The sequence below is a fragment of the Sardina pilchardus genome, chromosome 16 (genome assembly GCF_963854185.1).
Source record: "Sardina pilchardus chromosome 16, fSarPil1.1, whole genome shotgun sequence".
Taxonomy (NCBI): Eukaryota; Metazoa; Chordata; class Actinopteri; order Clupeiformes; family Clupeidae; genus Sardina; species Sardina pilchardus.
In genome coordinates this window covers 22198942-22219894 of record NC_085009.1, presented here as the reverse complement: position 1 = coordinate 22219894, position 20953 = coordinate 22198942, and the positions used below count along the sequence as shown (strand labels likewise).

General features: G+C 41.9%; 2 protein-coding genes and 1 long non-coding RNA gene across 9 annotated transcripts in view; 1 reads left to right on the top strand and 2 right to left on the bottom strand.

Moving 5' to 3' along the window:
- Nucleotides 1-1211: 1211 nt before the first annotated feature.
- LOC134059384 (dynactin subunit 6) lies at nt 1212-15040 on the bottom strand. 3 transcript variants are annotated; one of them, XM_062515734.1, is made up of 7 exons: nt 14931-15040; nt 10061-10125; nt 9842-9947; nt 9673-9761; nt 8972-9019; nt 8405-8547; nt 1212-1529 (listed from the first exon to the last, which is right to left on the bottom strand). In XM_062515734.1, exons 1-7 carry the CDS (start codon nt 14942-14944, stop codon nt 1431-1433), a joined length of 564 nt encoding a protein of 187 aa, XP_062371718.1. In that variant the 5' UTR covers nt 14945-15040; the 3' UTR covers nt 1212-1430. The 3 variants fall into 3 exon arrangements, with proteins under 3 accessions (XP_062371718.1, XP_062371716.1, XP_062371715.1); XM_062515732.1 differs by lacking the exon at nt 14931-15040 and adding an exon at nt 14285-14330; XM_062515731.1 differs by lacking the exon at nt 14931-15040 and adding an exon at nt 10581-10645.
- Nucleotides 4763-7633, bottom strand: LOC134060391 (uncharacterized). Of its 2 annotated transcripts, XR_009935178.1 has the most exons (4): nt 7280-7633; nt 6375-6447; nt 5874-6093; nt 4763-5397 (listed from the first exon to the last, which is right to left on the bottom strand). It is a non-coding gene; the product is annotated as an uncharacterized LOC134060391 (long non-coding RNA). The 2 variants fall into 2 exon arrangements; XR_009935179.1 differs by having other exon boundaries at nt 5072-5397; nt 6375-7596.
- dctn1a (dynactin 1a) overlaps nt 13465-20953 on the top strand; it is a 25385-nt gene continuing 17896 nt past the window's right edge. For 2 of the 4 annotated variants that reach the window (XM_062515728.1, XM_062515727.1), the window contains exons 1-8: nt 13465-13603; nt 17030-17281; nt 17680-17761; nt 18073-18101; nt 18251-18268; nt 19144-19164; nt 19520-19573; nt 20327-20476. In XM_062515728.1, coding sequence (XP_062371712.1) covers nt 17054-17281; nt 17680-17761; nt 18073-18101; nt 18251-18268; nt 19144-19164; nt 19520-19573; nt 20327-20476 — 582 coding nt within the window. In that variant the 5' untranslated portion in view covers nt 13465-13603; nt 17030-17053. The remainder of the gene's footprint in view (nt 13604-17029; nt 17282-17679; nt 17762-18072; nt 18102-18250; nt 18269-19143; nt 19165-19519; nt 19574-20326; nt 20477-20953) is intronic. The other 2 variants (XM_062515729.1, XM_062515730.1) reach the window with 2 other exon arrangements.

Below are 20953 nucleotides of genomic sequence, written 5' to 3'. Positions count from 1 at the left end.
TATGTTGGCCCAGGTCTGGCCCACACACTATCTTAGCTGAGTGTTGGCTGAATGTCGACTGGGTCCCTGGCCCCAGACTGGCCTACACATTTTAAAACTGATAAGACTGAGTGTCAGCTGAATGTGGTCTGTGCTTTGTGTATCCCACTGATATTGATTTTGGGGTTCACTGAAACTGACATTATGGGATAGTGCAGACACTCATCCTGCAAAAACAGTACATCTTTAATCCCTGTTTCAATCTTGTAGCTTGAATGCCCAACCAAATAATAAAAACAAGCAAAAGAAACATAACCATCAGCAAAACAGTCTATGTGAGTATACTTTACATCTCTTTCACTGGACAATGATGCAGCTCCACCTGAGATACCTAGTAGCCTATAGACTTGGCCTTCTGGTGCCCTCATCAACAATCGCGAGTTGCGGTATAATGTTTCTCTTCTGTCATTGTGTTGACGTTAATTATTTCTGTCGAAACCCAGGTGGGGCTTCAGTATTCTATAGGTCACCTCTCATACTTCTAAGGGAGTTTACTGGTAGGCAAAGGTCACTTGTCAGAAACCCTTAATTCTCACTGGACAGGGCTGTGGCCTTTGGTTTGACACTCAGATCAGGGGGTCGCCATTTCAGGACCCTCAAAGAGGAAGTCGCATCTTATGAGCCTCAGTCTACTAGTCTTTGTGAAGCATTCTGATATCAATTTGCTGTTTGAACATAGAAGCAACAGGCATGTTCACTATGTGTGTGCCAGACTGCAAGAGGAAAAGATCGCATTGTGTAAGAAAGGGAAGTAGTATTTCAGTTATGTACGAAGAAACTCTGTTTTGTGTATTGATAATGCCAGGCCAAAGTCGTAGCCCTCTGAAAAACTGTCAGTATTGCTTCTTGTCACACAAGGCCAGACCTGCCCTCCACTACTAAGTCTGCCTCTCTGCTTCCACCTAGTGGATATAATTGAAATCACAGAAATGAAAATGTGCATTACATTGGGTTATGTTGTATCTTGTACTGTGCCCTACCTGGGCCTGCCTTTTCTCCCCCTTCCCTCAGCTATAGAGACACCATAGTATAACATACTACTGCAGACTTGTTTGCTTGAGAAATGCCATACGTAAGAAAGCCACAATTGAAATGAGATCTCACCTGGAGCATGCATACTGCTACTAAAGTTGTCTGTTTACCTCCATTATCTAGACAAGGACACTAAGAAATGGGACAAAAAATGATTTAATATGTGTAAGATATCAAGCAAAATAAAATAAAAACAAAAAAAACAAAACAAAGTTAATGAACAATCGTTCGATATAGATACAAATAAATAGCAATCACCAAAATGCAGTGATATATGCGTTTTACTTTGTGCAAGTTAAGTTCTGTAATGTGGGTTCATTAGACTAGCGTGTTTTGGGATCCTGTACGACGACGTAAAGCTAGCTCCTGGCAGGAGTGGATGTGCTCTTGACCGTCTTCTTTAGGTGGTGGTAATTCGGTAGGATCTTCATCAGGAAGTCCAGCTGAAGAGTCTGGGGCTGAGAATCAACACAGGAAACAGGGTACGGTATGACTCAATCAGAAAAATAACACAAGCGCTGATGAAGTCAGGTGAGTCAGAGAAAGGTGGTGAAGCCTAACGTAACGTATGCCTCTCACTGCTCTTCTACAGATGCCAATGTGTTTGATGCAGCAATGCAGATGAAGTCCTTGCATTATTGTCTCAAATGCAATTTGCTTCACCCATCAGATTACAGACAACTGAGTATAGTTGGTGTGGTAGAAAACTCGGGATTCATTCAAAGAGTCTCAGGCAGAATCAGCAGTCAGTCAGAATTCTCAAGAGAGCTTTATTCCCGGTACCAGACCTACATTGTGTGGACGCAGTCTGACGATTTAAGGAAATCACTCATCTTACCAACATGCAATGCAGATGAAGTCCTTGCATTATTGTCTCAAATGCAATTTGCTTCACCCATCAGATTACAGACAACTGAGTATAGTTGGTGTGGTAGAAAACTCGGGATTCATTCAAAGAGTCTCAGGCAGAATCAGCAGTCAGTCAGAATTCTCAAGAGAGCTTTATTCCCGGTACCAGACCTACATTGTGTGGACGCAGTCTGACGATTTAAGGAAATCACTCATCTTACCAACATACAATGTAATTCGTGGTATTCAAAATCACTCAATGATCACATCACCCAAACCCTCATATTAAAAAACAAAGCTATATTCCTTCACAACCGACATCTGTTGGCATTTCCCCAAACGTTTGACCTAACTCTGTTAAGCCGAAGAGAAGGCGCCAACCTTCTTGGTGAAGACAGCAGCTCCATCTCAGGGCCCCCTTTATCTTAACAAACCAGCACTTACAGTAGTCCCACATCACCCTGGAAAGAAATGCCACAAATGCTAGACAACATCCCATCATCATCCCAATTTCTGTTCACAAACAAGACCAGTTGTTCACAGTCAAGACCAAAAGAATAATGAATGGATTTAATTATTTATTTGCTATTCTCGTTGATGTTCATTGATTATTTTCATTAGGTTATTGCCTGGATTTATATAGTTTATTATTGCTATTCTCCCTAATGTTGTCTGACCAACTTTTTGCAGGCATGCAAACTGGTCAGGGGTGAAAAAGGTGAGACTCTTCTCCGACACCCCCCCCCCGAAAAAAAAAACAAAAAAAACATGGAAACAAATCTTCCAAAGTGTGAGGGACCCGCTTTCTTTCTTTCTCACTATCTCTCTCTTTCTCTGTGCTTATGTACTTATTATGTATTTATTACACATTTCTGATGATTTCATAGGCCTAATGGACACTTAAACTATCAGAATAAGGAAAAGTCTGAATATTTGTTGGACCAAACCAGGTAATCAATAATCTTGCTTGAGACACACACTATTTCAAACTAATATTATTATATAAAATAGGGTAGATAGGCTTTAATTTTTCAAATTGTTTTAAAACGTTTTAATATGCAGCCTAGGCTACTACAGATTGTGGTTTTTAGGCTATATTGTAACCAATAAAGTTATGTGAACTGTCTTCATATTACATGTTAAATAGGCTAAGGGACAAACTAGGCTACTGATCAGGGTCCTCCTGTAACTGGACAATCAAATGTAAATTTAATTTACGCATGGCTAACGAACTCGTAATGATCCGGGTGTTATTGAAAATTGTTGCAAGTCACACACACAACTCAAACGGTTACGTGCGTTACGTGTGGTCTGAAGCAATCGCAACTTTTTTTGGCTACGTTACTATAGTTAATCATTTGAGTTGCATATCTTTTGCGTATAGGCTTTGCGTAAGGTCTATGCGCAGTGTGCTTCGAGTAACAGGGCCCACTTTTTCTTAAAGACAGCATTATCATGTCAATCAACTACGTCTCTGGACAAAACGAACCAGCCCAGTTTATGAGCATTTAATTCAACTGTCACATTAGCCTTTGATATACTGATAAAGTCTGCCTATTTGCTTCACCTTTTGCCGATCTAGATGGTTCAAACTGCACGCATTCTTCATCAAAATAACTCGTTATGTCTACATGTTTGTCTAATTTCGCTAAACTTTCATCATTAGATTAAAACAAACAAAGCAATGCTATGTTGCTACTCTAATCTCAGCGTCTTTTTCTAATAGAAGTTGAAAGTTTTAACTAGCCCACCTGTGAAATCCCTCGGCATCTCTTCTCGCCAGAATCACTATATTCCACCTGACATCTCCAAGGGGGCAGGCATATTCCCGGAAGTAGAAACACGAAATGAGCTGGTGATCAACACTCTGCTAACTCCCTTGGACGGCCATAGACTTTCAGATTTTTGCGATCCCATAACTTCATGTAACATGTGCCCTTTGTCTCCCTTATAGCTTCTGTGTATTCTATATAGGGTATCGAAGTCAAAATTAATTCACTGTTTCCCCGTATATTACGTTGGTTTCCCGTAAAGAAGTATTTTAGCATGTCGGTTGTAGGGAAGCTAACGTTCGACGTCACATTTCCCGTAATGTCTGGATCAGAAGCTCAGTGTTGGCTGTTAGAGCTATGTGTTAGAGCTCAGTCCAGCCTGCACGAAAACCATGACGGAAAGTCATTCACAAGATCAGTGAAAAAGCGTATAGCCCACGGTAGCCTACTGTTTGATAGGGTAAAGCATTACCTATAGGCAAGACAACATAATATTAATATTAAAAACGAACGTTGGAAAAGAAGACTCAAACTTTTTTCTCCTCCATTAATGTTTTGAAGATGATGATGTGTGGTAGTTTTCAACATGAACACGACTTGATATCTTCTACTCTGCTTGATATGTAACGAATGTTCAACGTAATAAATACATACATAAATAAATGTTTAACTTTAATGACTGATCACTGTTTATTTATTACTAGAGCTTAATAAATAGTAAGTGATAACAAATTCAGTAGTGTGTTGCCTCCACTGCGGAAATACTGCACTTACCTTTAATCTCTTAATGCAGATGGAGATTCTTGCCAAATTTTGAACGATTTGTTTTTATACAATAACAGTCATTAAGACAAGTTCCACGGGCAGCACAATGATCACTCAGGGCTTAAATTAAAGACACATGACATGGGCCAAGATATAGATTTACCTTCAGGATTTTATTTACTTCATGAAGTTTCCTTTTCACAACATCATATACAAAAAATAAAAGTTGCCTATTGTTTTTGAGGTTTACTGTCGTAGAGTTTACAGTATGTGCAGGTCATGCATTTCCTGATTAATCATGGTCTTGGGAGGTACTGCACAACGTTTGGAGCAGACATATAGATGTATGTACTGTAGGTGCTACACAGCAATTCCTAATAGGTGCATTTAGGCATTCTCAAGTGTCCAAAACCTCTCAAAACTCCAAAAAACAAAAATGTGTCTGTCACTATTTATCTGTGTGTGTTGCTTTGATATTGTGTCACAGTACAGACACCCAGATAGCAATAGGTCAGAACAATTTACAATTATTTACAGGGCTTACCAAAGTTACCAAATTTACTAAGGTGAAGACAGTGCCTGCTGATGAGAAACCTATAAATGTATTCTGTAATTTAATAATCCAATATAAAAACATTTATCCTCAGCAACTATCACACAGACTCACCACACATAGTATTAGGTTCAATACATTTTGTTTATTTATTTCTTTTACATGCTCATTTACATGCTTTATTTCTTCTACATGCTTAAACAATTTATTAAAATTATTTTTAATAATGATATTAATATGCAACACACTCTTCAGGTGTAAGGACTTAAAAGCCACCTTTCCTGCTGCACCAGTCTAATTAATTTGGAGCGCCAGGGACCTCCTCAAAGCCCGGCCCAGCATCCTCTTAACAGCATCTCGGTGGTTTTCCCTCCCAAGTATGTTCACCTGAAATACAAAGACCAAAATTACAATGGCATAACTTCCAGTCAAACATCTTAGCTGTTTTCAGCTTAAGCTGTTTTGCTATTTCATGCACAACCATCAAATACAGAGGGTATATATGATGACAAAAAGTGACAACATGTCATGTATCAAGCACACAACGCTCCACTTGGGAATGAGATTCAAGTTTAACAACACTCAAGGAGTTGAATAACGTGGCTCTCAATATATGATGTCTGTTCCCCAAAAATGTAGTGGGGAAGGGAAAAGAGATGTGAAATGCGACAGTTGTTTCAGATAACAATGGCTACTCACATGGTCTCACTTCTCGGCACCCATTCCGTGATTTGAATAGTATTTTTGAATCAGTGAGCAAGTCCACATTAAAGCAAGGCAGAGCCACATTCATTACGAGAGCCAGGCTAGGACTTTTATGCCTACAATAATCACATGGCAAAACACTTAAAAAACAGACATACCAGTTGATTTTTCAGGTCCGCATCGGATGCAAGCCGCCTCTCCAACTCGTCCAGGTCCTCAACATTACTCAATGGCCTGTTGTTGTCCTCCACGAGGCCAAGATCCGCCACACCACCACCACCTAGCTTCTGCAGCATAGATGTGTTCACAGCCACCTGCTGCTTTACCCCAGCTCCTCCTCAATTGTTCGGAAGTGCTGCAGAACAAGTCTGTAAAAATCTATGAATCAAAAGGAATAGATTGGAATTGGCATGACACAAAAAGTAAAGATGCAAAGAAGTTGTGACAGACATTCATGGCTTGTTTCTCCCTTGATATTGGTGCCAGATTAATGAAAATGCAGTTTTCTACTACAAAAGCAAAAGGTGAAGAGTAATGTAATGCAATACCTTTCCAAAACACAATAACACAATTAAGAACAGGATTTAACAATGAACCAAGCTACTGGCATTTGAACAGGGGTGTGTAGGCTGTCAATAGGCACTGTATTATGTATTTACCGGCATGGCTGGAGTTGATGAAGCTTGCTGGGTGGTGGTGCTGGCAAAGGTGTAGTGGTCTGACTGGTAAACTCTGTTGAACAGATTGGATATGAAAAGACGTGTTTAGTGAGATGATTACTGCAATGGTATGACACCTGGCACATGCTAACTAGCGCCTAAAGTACAAACACTTCTAAAGGATATTTCCACTTAATTTTCAGACAAACCAAGCAAGGGGCCACATTTACAGACTCTACAAATACTAACCATGATATCCATGTTTTATTTAAATGACTTGAAAGAGATCGTCAGGTATAAATGCACCATACAGTAGTGGTCAGTTCATTCATTCAGATGCTGTTACATGCTAACTAGCGCCTAAAGTACAAACACTTCTAAAGGATATTTCTACTTAATTCTCAGACAAACCAGGCTAGGGACCACATGTACAGACCCTATAAATACTAACCATGATGTCCGTTTTTTATTCAAATGTCTTGAAAGAGATCGTCAGGTATAAATGCACCATGCTAGTGTGGCCAGTTCATTCATTCACATGCTGTTACATGCTAACTGGCGCCTAGAGTACAAACACTACTAAAGGATATAACACTTCTAATAATTTACAATCTACTGATAAATACTGATAAATACTGACGGTCGACATTACGATTGACGTTAGTGAAACTATAATGAACAGTAAAAAGTTAGCCTGTCTGCCTCTAACGGTTTTCTTTTGCTATCCACTTCAGACTTTAGCCATAGCTAGACTTTAGCGAGTCTAACGCTTTATTAATCTATTCGATATAGGTTTTTAAAAACGTGATCATCGACTTAACAGTACAGAAATACCATTTTGCAAGAAATGAGTGATTCAGACAAAGACTAAAAATATGTTTAAAAAAGAATCAGATTGTACTTACAAGATCCAAGAAATCGCAGTCAGTCGAGGTCGAATGGCAAAATATCTGTATGAACATCTATCAGACGAGTTACAGCAATGTTCAGGGCGGCCAACGTCACAAAATGAGTTTGAGTCTGCGCAGTACGATGAACAGGAAACGATTTTTTGTTTCAGCCCCCTCTCATTGAGAACGACGGAGTCTGTTTGTCCATTTCTTTTAGGTCTATGGACATCTCAGACGCATCTATCTGCGCTCACAACAGAGGCTATAGGCTACTTGGCGTGCGCATTCTGTTCGCGTTGCGTCTTTGTCAACAATTCGCTTCCACTAATGTTTATTACGCATAGGGGCTACATTCACGCATCCCTTGCTGATCAGACACGTTTTAAATGCGGCTCTAGAAACACCTCAAGATTCGTTAGCGTCTGCGCATGATTTCTAAACTCAGTTGTAAATTCAATTCACCTTGACCCCCCCCCCCCCCCCCCTAAATATTTTCTCATCGGATCTGCACGAACCATGTAAGTCACCTATTTTTGATTCAAAACGGCGAATTTCGCCGAAAGGTGAGGAGTTTGCATGCCTGTTTTTGAAATTGCTCACTGTTAAATTAATCATTGTGTTGTTTTTTATTTGAATGTCGCTATGGACAAAGGCGTCGGCCGAATCCCATAACCATAACGGAGGAAATGTGAACATATGCAGTCGATAGCACAAATATATGGTTCTGAACACACACACACACACACACACACACACACACACACACACACACACACACACACACACACACACACACACACACACACACACACACACACACACACACACACACACACACACACACACACACACACACACACACACTCCTTAGGGTTAAAATGTCTTCTTACACTGGTAACACACACACACACACACACGGACACACACACACGCACGCACGTGCACACACAGACACACACAGACACACACACACACAGACACGCACGCACGCGCACACACAGACACACACGCACACCCCACACACACCACACACACCACCACACACACCACACACACCACACACACCACACACACAACACACACACCACACACGCACACACACAGACACACACACACGTCACCTAATCAACCCACTCCTACCTGTGGCTTCTCCGTCTGGATCCGCCGCATGCAGCCGGACCCGTAGATGACCGTGTTCTCCGGGATGACCTCACAAGTGTTCACCTGGCAACAGGCGCCGATGATGCAGCCGCTGGTCAGCATCACGTTTCGGCCCACGTCAGCTGAGAGAGGACAGTTGGTTAGACAGTTATGTAATGATTGTCCTGTAATGATTTAGTCATTCAGCAGATGGGTTCTCCCTCAACATTACATCTACATTATTTACAATGTAAAAAATACTACATGAATTAATGAACTATGAAAACAACTTCAAATACAACTATTTGAACTACTAAACATTTCTTTGAATTAATAACAACATTATAATGAATTAATAACTAGACCTAATTCACTTTTTTATCTTTAGTGATTATGCTCTTTCTTTTATTTATTGTATTTATATATTGTTACATGGCTATTGCAAGTTGAGAGAGGCAATATGTATTTCTCTACTTCGGGGTAGTCTCAGACTTGCAATGCCGTGAGAACTCATTAGGATTTCAGTTGGACATTCAGTAGGATGCTCTGATGAAGCGTTTGTCTTACCTTTAGATTCAATGACATTGTTGTCCCCGATTTTCAGAGCTTGAGATACTGAATCAAATGGTTAAGGCTGATTTGGTGAATAATTAGATAACTTAAACTGTTAAACAGGTCACTTCTGCTGACTGCAATTCCTGAACTTAGATGTCATTATTCTGACCATGGGGTTCAATCAAAGATCCTTCTAATTAGAACTATGTGGTTAACTGTCTCCATCTCCATGGGGCAGCCATGGCCTACTGGTTAGGGCTTCGGGCTGATGACCGAAGGGTTGCCAGTTTGATCCCCGACGAGTAGGAAACATGTGGGTAGGGGGAGTGATTGAGCACTGCAGCTCTCCCATGCCCACACCCAGGGCTGAATTGCCCTTGAGCAAGGCACCTAACCCCACACACACACACACACACACACACACACACACACACACACACACACACACACACACACACACACACGCGCACACACGCACACACGCACACACACACACCTGAGCAAGGCACCTAACCCCTCACTGCTCCCTGAGCACCGCTGTGGCAGGCAGCTCACTGCTCCGGGTTAGTGTGCGCTTCACTAATTCACTGATTGGGATAAATCAAATTTCCCTCACTGGATCAAAATTACTTAATACTAATACAAAAATACTTACACTTATCAATGCATTTCATTGCAACGGCCTGAACTTGTCACAGGTCATAAAAGGATACCACAGCCGACTTCAAACACATTATTGATTCCAATTGTCATCGTCTTGGGCTCCACCTCTTCGGAGTCTGGCATGATGTTTTCAGGATAGCTGGTAAAGTAGCCACGTTTTAGCTTTTACGTCTCTCAATAAATAACAGGCATCTCACTACAATTCAATGTCAAAGTTACCTATTGATGATGAGGGCCTGCTCCTCAATCAAGTTCCCCTCTCCAATGACTATAGGTCCAGCTTCTGCTATAATACGTGCCTTGGGATGCACCACAGTCCTCGCACCTACAGGATGACGATGTGTATTAAGGAACATTTAAGTGATCTTTTTCAAAGAAATACAATTACATATGTTCGTACTAGCAATATGACACAAAAACAAGTGATAAGTCACACACCTATTGTCACATCGCCTCTGATTTCACTCTCCACACAAACGACTGCTCCGGCTGCAATTTTTGCACTGTGAAATGACAGGTGTAAGTTGCTTAATGGAAGCAGATTATCAGAATGAAATTGCGAAGGCTTCTCAGTTTAGATCAGCTACTGTAGCTAGTCTCCTAATATGTCACTTTCTACGTGGCTGTTTGCTAGCTAGCTGGTCATTAAACTACTTCACGAGACTTAAAACAGCTAATTTAAGCTTGGGTCTTTCATGTTTAACGTTACTGATATTCGACAGTACACTGTGATATTCAAAAACCATCTTTTATGTATGAATATTCAGAACTGCTAGTTATGAGCAAGTAGATGTTTTGGTCGTGCTAAAGGAACCAGCCAGCCACCGCCTTAATTTGCACATCATGTTGGAAACTGCATGGAGTATCGGAAGTCATTTGTCTACCCCAACAAAGGCTTGTAGGCATTCTTAAAAGTTCATAATTACCAACTACCGGCAAAAGAGTTTAATTGCAATACCTTTTCTGATTCGCATTCTGCTTTGCGTTTGGGTCGGCCATCTTGATTATGTACAATTTTGTAGGTATTTGATTCTAAAAGCCTGGGAGTTCTCGCTCGATTAAAATGTCTAGAAAAACTAAATGCTTGAAAATGCTACCCTCTGCTGGTGGATTCTTGAAAGAGCAATTGGGCTACCCAAGCCCAAATTTATTCAAACCTGTTAAGAATCTAAAGATTTTTTTCAGTTTTCTCAGTTTTACTGCCTGTTTCTCAGTCTTCGAATGACATGTATTAGTCATATGTACAGTACCCTCCAGAATTATTGGCACCCTTGGTAAAAGTTGACTAAAAATAGGTATAAAAAATAATCTTTAGGTGATTTATTGTACTCCCACAATGAAAACAATGAGGAAAAATATACCCTGCAAGGCAAGCAAATTTATTCTGAGGAAAAGGAAAATCTCGTAAAGAAATAAATATTTTTAACAAAAACAGCTTGCTCACAATTATTGGCACCCCTGAAACATATTACGTACAACATTTAACAGGAGCATTTTCCTATGTAAATGCAACGTTTTAAAGTAAATCAGAGTGTCTGTGAACTTTCAGAAGTAGTTCATGACGTTCTTTTTCACTATGGTATGAAAATGAAGTCACTCAGAGGCTATATCCTCTAGTCATTTTTCAACATTGGAGAGACAAGAGAATACACTAAATTGAAATAAAAAGAAATTGTGTTGACATTTGTAAGTAAGAGAATGTCTATGGAAACTAAGTATTTTGTTGAAAATGCCTATATTTCCAGTTAAAATGATGACTAAAAGGTTCTAATCATCTGGAAATGTGGCAAACATGCTTGGACAAAGACCCATGGCTATTTTGCTCCCACGCACAGTATGGAGGATGGTATGATAGGCAAAAAAATCCATAAGAACCACTGTTGAGAGTTACAGACAAAGCTATCATCTTGGGGTCACCAAGTCCCCCCCAAAAATCTTCAAAAGTGACCTCACTGCTAATAGATTATTTAGACAGCATGTCAGGTTAAAGCCAGTAGAGTCATTTAATGAGCAATGTAAATGGCAGGAGTTACTGAATGGTACCATGACATGTCTGGGAGTGTGGTCTATTGTCAGATGAAAATAAAATTATGCTCTTTTGCTAAAAACACTTAAGGTGTCTTTGGCGTACATAGAAGAATGACTATACTAAAAAGAACCCCATGCCTAATCAGAATTATGGTGGAGGGGCTGTGCTATTGTGGGGCTGTTTTAATTCCCAAAGGCCTTGGGAACCTAATTAAGGTGCATGGCATCATGAACACCAAGAAAAACCTGAACATTTTCAAAGGAAATCAAACAATCTCTGCCAAGGCCCTAAAAGTTGGTCATGATTGGATCATTCATCAGGTCAATGAACCAAAACAAATGCACAGATCAAAACAAATATGGTTTACTGAACACAAAATCAAGCTTCAGACATTGCCATAGCAGTCCCCTGATCTAAACTCCATAGAAAAACAGTGGGATGAGTCAACGAGAAGAATGCACAAGTGTGGACCTAGCAATCTGGACGATCTGGGGAGGTTTTGTAAAGATGAATGGTCTTAAATCCCTTACTTTGTATTCTCAATCTTTATGGGGTGTCAGAGAAGAATATTACATGCTGTTTTATTGACAAAGGGAGGTTTAAGAAGGTATTACAAGTAGGGGTGCCAATAATTGTGAGTGACGTGTTTTTATTAAAAACATTTATTTCTTTATGAGATTTTCCTTTTTCTCAGAATAAATTTGCTTCCCTTGCAGGGTGTATTTTTCCTCATTGTTTTCATTGTGGGAGTACAATAAATCACCTAAAGATGATTTTTTAGACCTATTTTTAGTCAACTTTTACCAAGGGTGCCAATAATTCTGGAGGGTACTGTACATGCTTTCTACTGTAGCAGATAAGGCAGGTGAGGAATAGAATAGCATACATTTATTTTTCAAATAAGAACAAGAGGGCCTACTACAGCAATCTAGTATGCTTCAACACTAAATGAAAGTCACTAAAAAATATTTAAATTAAGAAAAATACTACTACTAAGTCACAACCCCACGTCTGTGGAATTGTCTGCCCCAGATCCTCCCACTATCACCACTTTTAAATCAAGACTAAAGACCCACTTACTCCTGGCCTTGCCTGCTTCCTAGCTGTCCATCTCTCTCCTCTCTTCTTCATATTTAAGTGTCTTCTGTTCTGTTGCTGTCTATTTGTCTATTGTATTTCCGTATTTGTCTTGCTTACTTTCTCTGTGCTTGACTATTATATGTTGCTTGTTCTGATTTGCTTGTATTCTCTATTTTTAGTCATGTCCTCTGTACAGCACTTTGGTCAGTGGAAACTGTTTTAAATGTGCTCTATAAATTACATTTACTTACTTTACTTTACTATAATAAATAGGCTAGGCTACAACATAACAAAATCCCTATCAGACAGACACACAACATGTAAAGCGTATTTTTAAGTGTGTAAAGGGAGAGGGTCTGCTGAGTGGAAATACAACCCCTGATGATGGTCATGTTGACCGAAAGCTAGGCTGCCTATTAAAATTACAATAAGGACCGAAGTGTGCAGACAATTTATTTAGAAGATTTTGGGGAATAGGCTACAACCTGAAAATGCAATTGCTTAGTTTATTTCCAAATAATTTTATGTCCTAGGCAATTGCATCCAGGTTTTTGAAGCTGCCTAGACGCATCGTGACTTGTGCTTTGCCTTTTCCATGCCCTCGTCTGGTCTTGCTATTTGTCATGGGCAATATTGTACAGTAGACAAGCCTACTGTAACCAGATCAGTGAGGCCCTCACTGCTCAAGAAACTGTCTGTCAATAACCCGGAAGTTATTGTTCCTACTGCGTGTCAAGTTGACCAAACGGCAGTCGGCATCAAGGCACTCAAGTCTTTTGAGTTGAAAAGGGCGTATGGTTTTTGCAGATAAAATTCACGGGTAAACATACTCGTAAAGGAAAACATCTCTTAAAGACCGACTGTGTTAGTAGGTATGTTCCAGACATGTATTATGCCATTGCACGTCAGTTAGCTACATGAATCATGTTAGCTACATGAATCATGATTAGCTTGTTAGCTTACTACCTAAACAAAAAAGGTGTCTACTGTTAACGCTAAAGGCTAACGTTATGGTAGTAATCTCCATTAACAGCATGCAATGTCAAACGAGATGTAACGTTTCACGCCTCTTTTTTGGCATCGCCTTGATATAAGGACCTTTACAGGTGCAGCGTCAACTAGCTTGGGAGCTGCCTTGACAGTCAGCCTCATATTAGCTGGCATGCTAAAAACAGGAAACTTGCTGACTGATCGGTTTTACAAATGCATGGCAACAATGACCGTCGTAGTCTATTGGGACGATAAGGCGCATGCTGTCGTACACATTGAACTGTTTTGAAGAACAGCAATGTTCTCCTTAACTGGTAAATTGTTCGTTAATCCATTGCAAATCCGCTATCATTAGCTAACAGTTAGCTGCATTATTGTGCGGGGGGCACTCCTATTATTGCAGACAATGCTAGCTGCTGAGGTAAATCATGTATGATCAGTGTCGCGAAAATGGATAGCCTACTCTTAATTCAGAAGCTGTACAAATTCATTCTTGAGTTTGAAATAGAGTAATTTGTCACCATTCAGTGACGCTATCCTTTCAAATATGCACTAAGCCTTACCTTACATTCTCTGTCAAATCCATCATTGTGCTTAAATGCTTCTGTTTTGTTGATTGTTTTTAGCTTTAGCTTCGTTAGCTAGATAACTACTCCTCTAGACCTAGATCTAGAAGTGATGCACGAGCACTGAAAGGCAACTCATTCCATCACTAGAACTGTATCGGTTGCCATGGGCATTGTCGGTAAGTAACGTGAAGATCGCCATCACCATAAATGCCTCCTCCCTCTATGGCGAGCGTGTTAAAAGCGAGGGTTGGAAAGAGAGTAGTGCCACACTATTAGAATAATATAAGAAAGCAACATGGCAATGTCAAGAAGACACTCGTACACCCCTAGGGTAAGTGTCAAAACTCAACTTTGTCGCCTTTGTTGTCTTTTGGGATTGCGTGCAGGATTGGGCATCATACAAGTGTTAGTCCGAGAAGGTCTGATAATGATTGATTCACATGAACAGAAAATGCCATGGTTTCATAATTTGTATTTGTTAAACAGGGACATTTTCGCATTGTTATTATTAAGGGAGGGGAAAAAACATTCTCACACTGATTAAGTCACTGTGATAATCCGCTCCTGTAATAATTTAAGTCGCATATCTCGGGCATAGTTTACTTCAGTAAGTAAATAGAATTATCAGAAGAGCACTCACCGCGGCCGCGACATTATACTGTGGTTTGCGCAGTTTCTGTCTTGGTGTAGCAGTATTTTCACAATGCAAGTTCTCCGCGGAAGTAGTCTACCAAGCGCCTTTGGATTTCTGTAAAGCTATGTACTGTCTTCCTTTTGCTGATCGTAGCGAAAAGCCGATGACTGCACCAACCGCTGGTCCAGAGCTGAGACCTCACAGCTGAACAGTGCAGAGGCAAGCAGACATAAGTGCTTTTCTCCTGCGGTTTCCCAGCGATCGAGCATCCAGCATCACTGAACGCGCTGCGTTAATTTTCTCAACCACCCTAGCTCCCTGGCAGTCATTCATCTGGCTTAATGCTGACTTAATCTCTCAAATTCTTCTTGGAATAGTGGGAATTCATTTGTCCAATAGCCTACTCTTGGACTGGGTAAATGAGGCAGAGTTATTCCCTAACGGTCTCTCTCCTTCCCTTAGACCAGGCATGTGATTCAGCCTGCAGGACATGATTGCCATGGATGGTTCTAATTTTATTTGTTGTTCTGAAGCTCCATCGTGACTAGGGTTCCTCACTTTTATACACAGTGGAGGCCGTTGTAAGAAACAGCCTGAGAGGTCTTTCTCCGAGGAGGCATATGACTATGAATGTGTCACCATTTCCCATCAGCCTACAAAAGTTGGGCGATTGCCAGAGAAGAGGGTTGATATAAATGGTTGGCATTTAGACTTTATGCTTCCTCCCTCTTGGGATGTCGTGACTCAAGCTTGTTGGTGGCAGGCATGAGGGATGTAGTATCTCTGTGACACTGATAGCAACACATTGTCCAGGTTAGAGAGCTTTTAACAGATGCTTGCTAGTACAGTTTTTTTTTTTAAATGTTGGTGGCAGGCATGAGGGATGTAGTATCTCTGTGACACTGATAGCAACACATTGTCCAGGTTAGAGAGCTTTTAACAGATGCTTGCTAGTACAGTTTTTTTTTTTAAATCCTCCTTCATCTGTAGCCCCACATTCCCATTCTGCGAGTCAGCTTGTAGAAATCAGACAACACAGACCTCCCCCACTTCAGACTTTGACAGACATATTGCTGGGCCATGCAATCATACATCACAGCACAGGAGAGATTATGTTGCAGCATTGCATCTGTAAATTCCATATAATGGGCATGCAAGTTACTTGTTTACATGAATTATCACAATCCTGGAAAGTGTACAGAAAGTTGTGAGTGTCAGGTAAAGATGCAACGTATAGGCTAGGCCTTGAAACTTGGCATAGGCTTGCAACCTATTTGCTACTGTGGGCGTACAGTTTAACATACATAGTCAAACAGATGGTATAGCTGTTGCAAAGGAAGACGCCAATCTCCCGGTCCTGCCCCACCCCACCTCACCCCACCTCCACATCCTCCTATTGTGTTGTCATCTCTTAGCCTCACTCCCCCGGCCTGAGGCTTCCAGCTCAGTGTTTGATGGGATTGTGCTCTGGAATGGCACATACTATAGCAACTTCCAAAATTAGTGTGGAATGAGGAAGTTGAGAGAAAGTGGAATAGAGCAGTGTTTCTCAAACTTTTTCAGACCTAGGAGGACCACGGACCACCTCATGGAAAGTCGCCGTTCTACCAATACTGATTGATGAAAGACTTGTCAAGTGTTTCAGGAATTAAACCAAATTTGACCAGTAATCTACACCCATTTTCACAGACAGACATCTTCATTTCAGCAACTGACAAACAATCCAGACCCGATTCACATAGCGAACTTAAGTTTCGTTATAGGCTAGTCATATTTGACTCTGGCTCAACTTGAGCCTTTTGCTTTTTCTTCTGGTATTGAAGGACGAGGGTGCCATACTACCTTTGAAACTAACTCTATTCCTAAATCTGAATTCAGACAATAAAAGACTAGCAGTGATGGACAGCAATAAGAAATCATGGAATATTAATGAATTTCAGCATTACGATTACAACGATTACAGGCAGTGTAACCGTTGGCAAAGGAAAATGACATGACAAGCAATAAACTGAAACCGATGTCAACGTAAGAGGCAACAAGTGATTTGTGACTATGTCTGACTTCACCTTCTTGCTTGTCTTGTCTTTTCTCCCCCCCCCCCCCAGCTCACCAGCAGCGTCCTCGGCAACATGAGTTCGGACGGGGGAGGCAAACCGGCCAAGGTGGGCTCGCGGGTGGAGGTGATTGGGAAGGGCGAGCGCGGCACGGTGGCATACGTGGGCGCCACGCTCTTCGCCACGGGCAAGTGGGTGGGCGTCATCCTGGACGAGGCCAAGGGCAAGAATGACGGCACCGTGCAGGGCAAGCGCTACTTCACCTGTGAGGATAGCCACGGCATCTTTGTGCGGCAGTCGCAGGTAAGCACGCTCCCCAGGCAATGGTATTGGGTATGCTTTTGTTCAAAGCGACTTATATCCCAAGATGTTTATAAATACAATGATAATGAATATAAAGAGAATAGTATGTTGAAAAAGCCTATATAAAGTAGTAATAGCAGCTATATCAACCACAGTAACAATAGGTGGTTAAGTGTGTGTGTGTGTGTGTGTGTGTGTGTGTGTGTGTGTGTGTGTGTGTGTGTGTGTGTGTGTGTGTGTGTGTGTGTGTGTGTGTGTGTGTGTGTGTGTGTGTGTGTGTGTGTGTGTGTGTGTGTGTGTGTGTGTGTGTGTGTGTGTGTGTGTGTGTGTGTGTGTGTGTGTGTGTGTGTGTGTGTGTGCTAAGACTGTTATGAAAAGAGATGCTTTTTCTCTCTCAGATTCAAATGCTGGATGAGGGTGGAAGCTCTGCCACCTCCCCAGACACCCCTGACTCTGGCATTGCCAAGCTGCCCAAGAAAGGTGAGGACCTACTCTTCCACAAACAGATACTGTAGCTGGAGGGGGGGTTAAGACTTTGTTTTGTAGAGAGTATTAATCCATGGGGCCCCTCTAGTGGAAGGTTTACCACTTACTCTTGAGTTGACTAAACAAGACGATGCTAAGGTCACAAACTTGTGCTGTATACGGACTGTGGACATGACCACATGTCACATGTCAAATAAACAGCTTACCTGGATCTATATGTAGTACACTACTTGTATCTAGACCTGGACTTTTGCAGTATGTGTCATTGTTTTCCTTTTGTCTTTTTTCCCCCTTCTTTCTTCCAGAGCTAGAGACTCCCAAAGCGGGCAAGCAGGTAAACACGATTCTTTCCTCTCATTTGATCTGCCAACCCAACTCCAGCTGAGGAGCCCTGACTAGAAATGGAGTTGAGACCCGTAGCTTAATTGTGTGTTGTGTTTTTGTGTCTCCCGTTAATTTTCTCTTGCCTATGTGGACAAAAAGACGCCATCAGTTAGGAAGGTACCGGTATCTCTCTCTGTGTGTGTGTGTGTGTGTGTGTGTGTGTGTGTGTGTGTGTGTGCACTCGTCTAAGTCTGGGTCTCGGCTAAGCTGCTTCATGCACATTGTCTTTTCTCGCTTTTGTTATTCCTTAAGAACTCACTCACTCTCTTTTCGGTTTGACTAGCTCGGAATGAATTGCTCCACTCGTTGGTTCATTCGTGTTTCAAGACTGTCATCTTTTACTTCATGGCTGTTGTCTTTGTATCTTCTTTTAAAGATCTAGTGGCACTTGGTTTCTTCATACACTTTCATCTTTGTTCAGCTTGCCCCATTTGGATGCATTATTTCACTTCTTTGTTTGGGACAGTGTCCAATAGCTCCCTGGAGTTATGGGCGGACTGTTGTTTTGTATTTGTCGTGTCAAGATCGTAACCTTGTACAAGCTTCAAATTGTGGTTCACTTTCATGTGAATTTTGTCAGATGTAAACTGGGGATGTTTATTATGGTAACATTGTTTCAAATATGGGGGGGAATACACCAATGCAATGAGAAGGCAGAAGGACCGCGGCAGGAATGTTGTGTCCTTTGTTCCCTATCCTTACCTGACCCTTATAGTGTATAACATTCGTCCCCTATTGGGATTTAGATGACCCAGTTTTTCCTATTCATTGTACAGGGCTACTAACCCTTTCTGTGTGTGCCTCTCTGTTTCTTCTCCTGCTCCTGTTATGAGTGGTTCTCCTGCCTGTCTCTCTCCCACCTGTCTGTCTGTCTGTCTGTCTTGCCTAAATACCCGTCTCTCTATCTACCTGTCTGTCTGTCTGTCTGTCTGTCTTCCTGTGTGTGCTCTCTGCCTTTCCTTTCCGAAAAAACCCTTTCCTTCATCCCTCAGTCAGCGGTCCGACACACCAAGGTGAGCGACTGTGTGGCCGCAAAGCAGGCTGGGAAATGTAGCATGGGACCTCCCCCCTCATCCCTCATCCCTCAACGCATGCATGCACTCCGTTCTGCACTTAAGTTATCCGTAAACAGTCTCACGACTACTACACAAGAGGAGATTACGTTTAAACGAACATTATTTTTTGCACTTAAGCATTTTTAAAAGAATGGACTTTTTAAGTTTGGGTGTTAACATAAAGCGTGGTACCACTATTGCGAGTGTGAAGTTTCACAGTAGATTTGTACAAAACGCTGGTGGGGTGGTGGTTATTTACTCTGTGAAAAGACGTGTTGAGAACTAACAAAGAGCGTCTATCGTGAAAGAACAGTGGACGACTCCAGGCCGCCTCACCTCCGCCAGCTCCCTCCCCTCCCTCATAATGGTATGTCCCAATCCCCCCCCCCACTTTCCCCCTCCTTTTAGTTTTCTTCAGTCCAGAAGAGCGTACCAAAACTGTCCTGAGGGGAGCAGCTACACTCAGTGCTTAACACGCTAATGTAATGTTCAATTTAGGCATTTCTTTAGATAACTTAACCTAACGAGTTTAAAGCATTCCGTGTAGCACTCCCTATTCAGGATTTCACCATGGTGTTAAAGGGAGAGTGTTTCACCAGTGTTGAGTTTCTTGCACGTGTTGGGTGAGTGGAATAGGTTGGTGTTTTGGCACTAATGGGCCGTTTAGAGGTTTATATTGGAGGTGAGGTTTGTGGATTTTAAAGGAATGGACTCACTGAAAGCGTCACTAAGGCTGTGAGTGGTTAAAGCTGGACTGCACCATCTCAGTTTAGCATTGCTGAACACTTACGGAACGTAAGCCGAAACTTGTTACAATCATTCACACTCTCTCTCTCTCTCTCTCTCCCTCCTTGTCCTCTCTCTTCCTCTCTGTCTTTCTTTCTCTCTCTTGGTCCCCCACGCTGTCTCTGTCTCTCTCTCCCCTCTCTCTGTTCTCTCTCTCTCCCCACTCTCTGTCTCTGTCTTTCTCTCTCTATCTCTGATTTTCTGTCTCTCTCTGATTCTCTTTCTGTCTCTTTCTCTGTCCCTCTCTCTCCTCTCTCCTTTCTCTCTCTCTCTCTTTCTCTCTGATTTTCTTTCTCTCTCTCCTTCTCTCTCTCCCCCCCTCTCTCTCTCTCAGCCTCCATCCCAGGCTGCTCGGAGGGCGTCCACTCTGCTGGAGAATGAGCCGGCCGCTCCGTCCCCGACAGCACTGGGAGCTCCGGTGGTGCCCACTCCTGGAGGCACGCCCGCTCCCTCTGCTGCCCCGCCTACCGCCACAAGCAGCAAGGTTTGTCCAACACACTCTCACACACACACACACACACACACACACACACACACACACACTTCCACCAAGCCCTACGCACACAATACAAACACACCCATACACACACACACACACACACACACACACACACACACACACACACACACACACACACACACACACACACTTCCACCAAGCCCTACGCACACAATACACACACACCCATACACACACACACACACACACGCACACACTTCCTCCAAGCCCTAAGCACACAATACACACGCCCATATTTGCACAAATGACCAATGTACAGAAACGCCTGCAAACACATACTTGTATCTACGTTATCTTTATCAAAGTCTGAGATTAAAGGGAAAATGCATGTATGATGTATAAGTATCGATCCTCAGTTCCTTGACCAACTCTCTTGAACTCAACTGCTGTAGATGCAGACGTTGGTTTTTAATGACCGCTGTTGTTCAGCAGTCCTTGTAG

Bases quoted from the DNA above. Each gene is read 5' to 3' on its own strand.
- LOC134059384 (XM_062515731.1), bottom strand. From the start codon at position 10,621: ATGGCCGACCCAAACGCAAAGCAGAATGCGAATCAGAAAAG. The intron at 9,020-9,672 runs GTATCCTTTTAT...CATTTGATTCAG, and splicing joins TGTGTTTGAAGTCGGCTGTG to TATCTCAAGCTCTGAAAATC. The intron at 8,548-8,971 runs GTAAGACAAACG...GTCCTCTCTCAG, and splicing joins CAATGTCATTGAATCTAAAG to CTGACGTGGGCCGAAACGTG.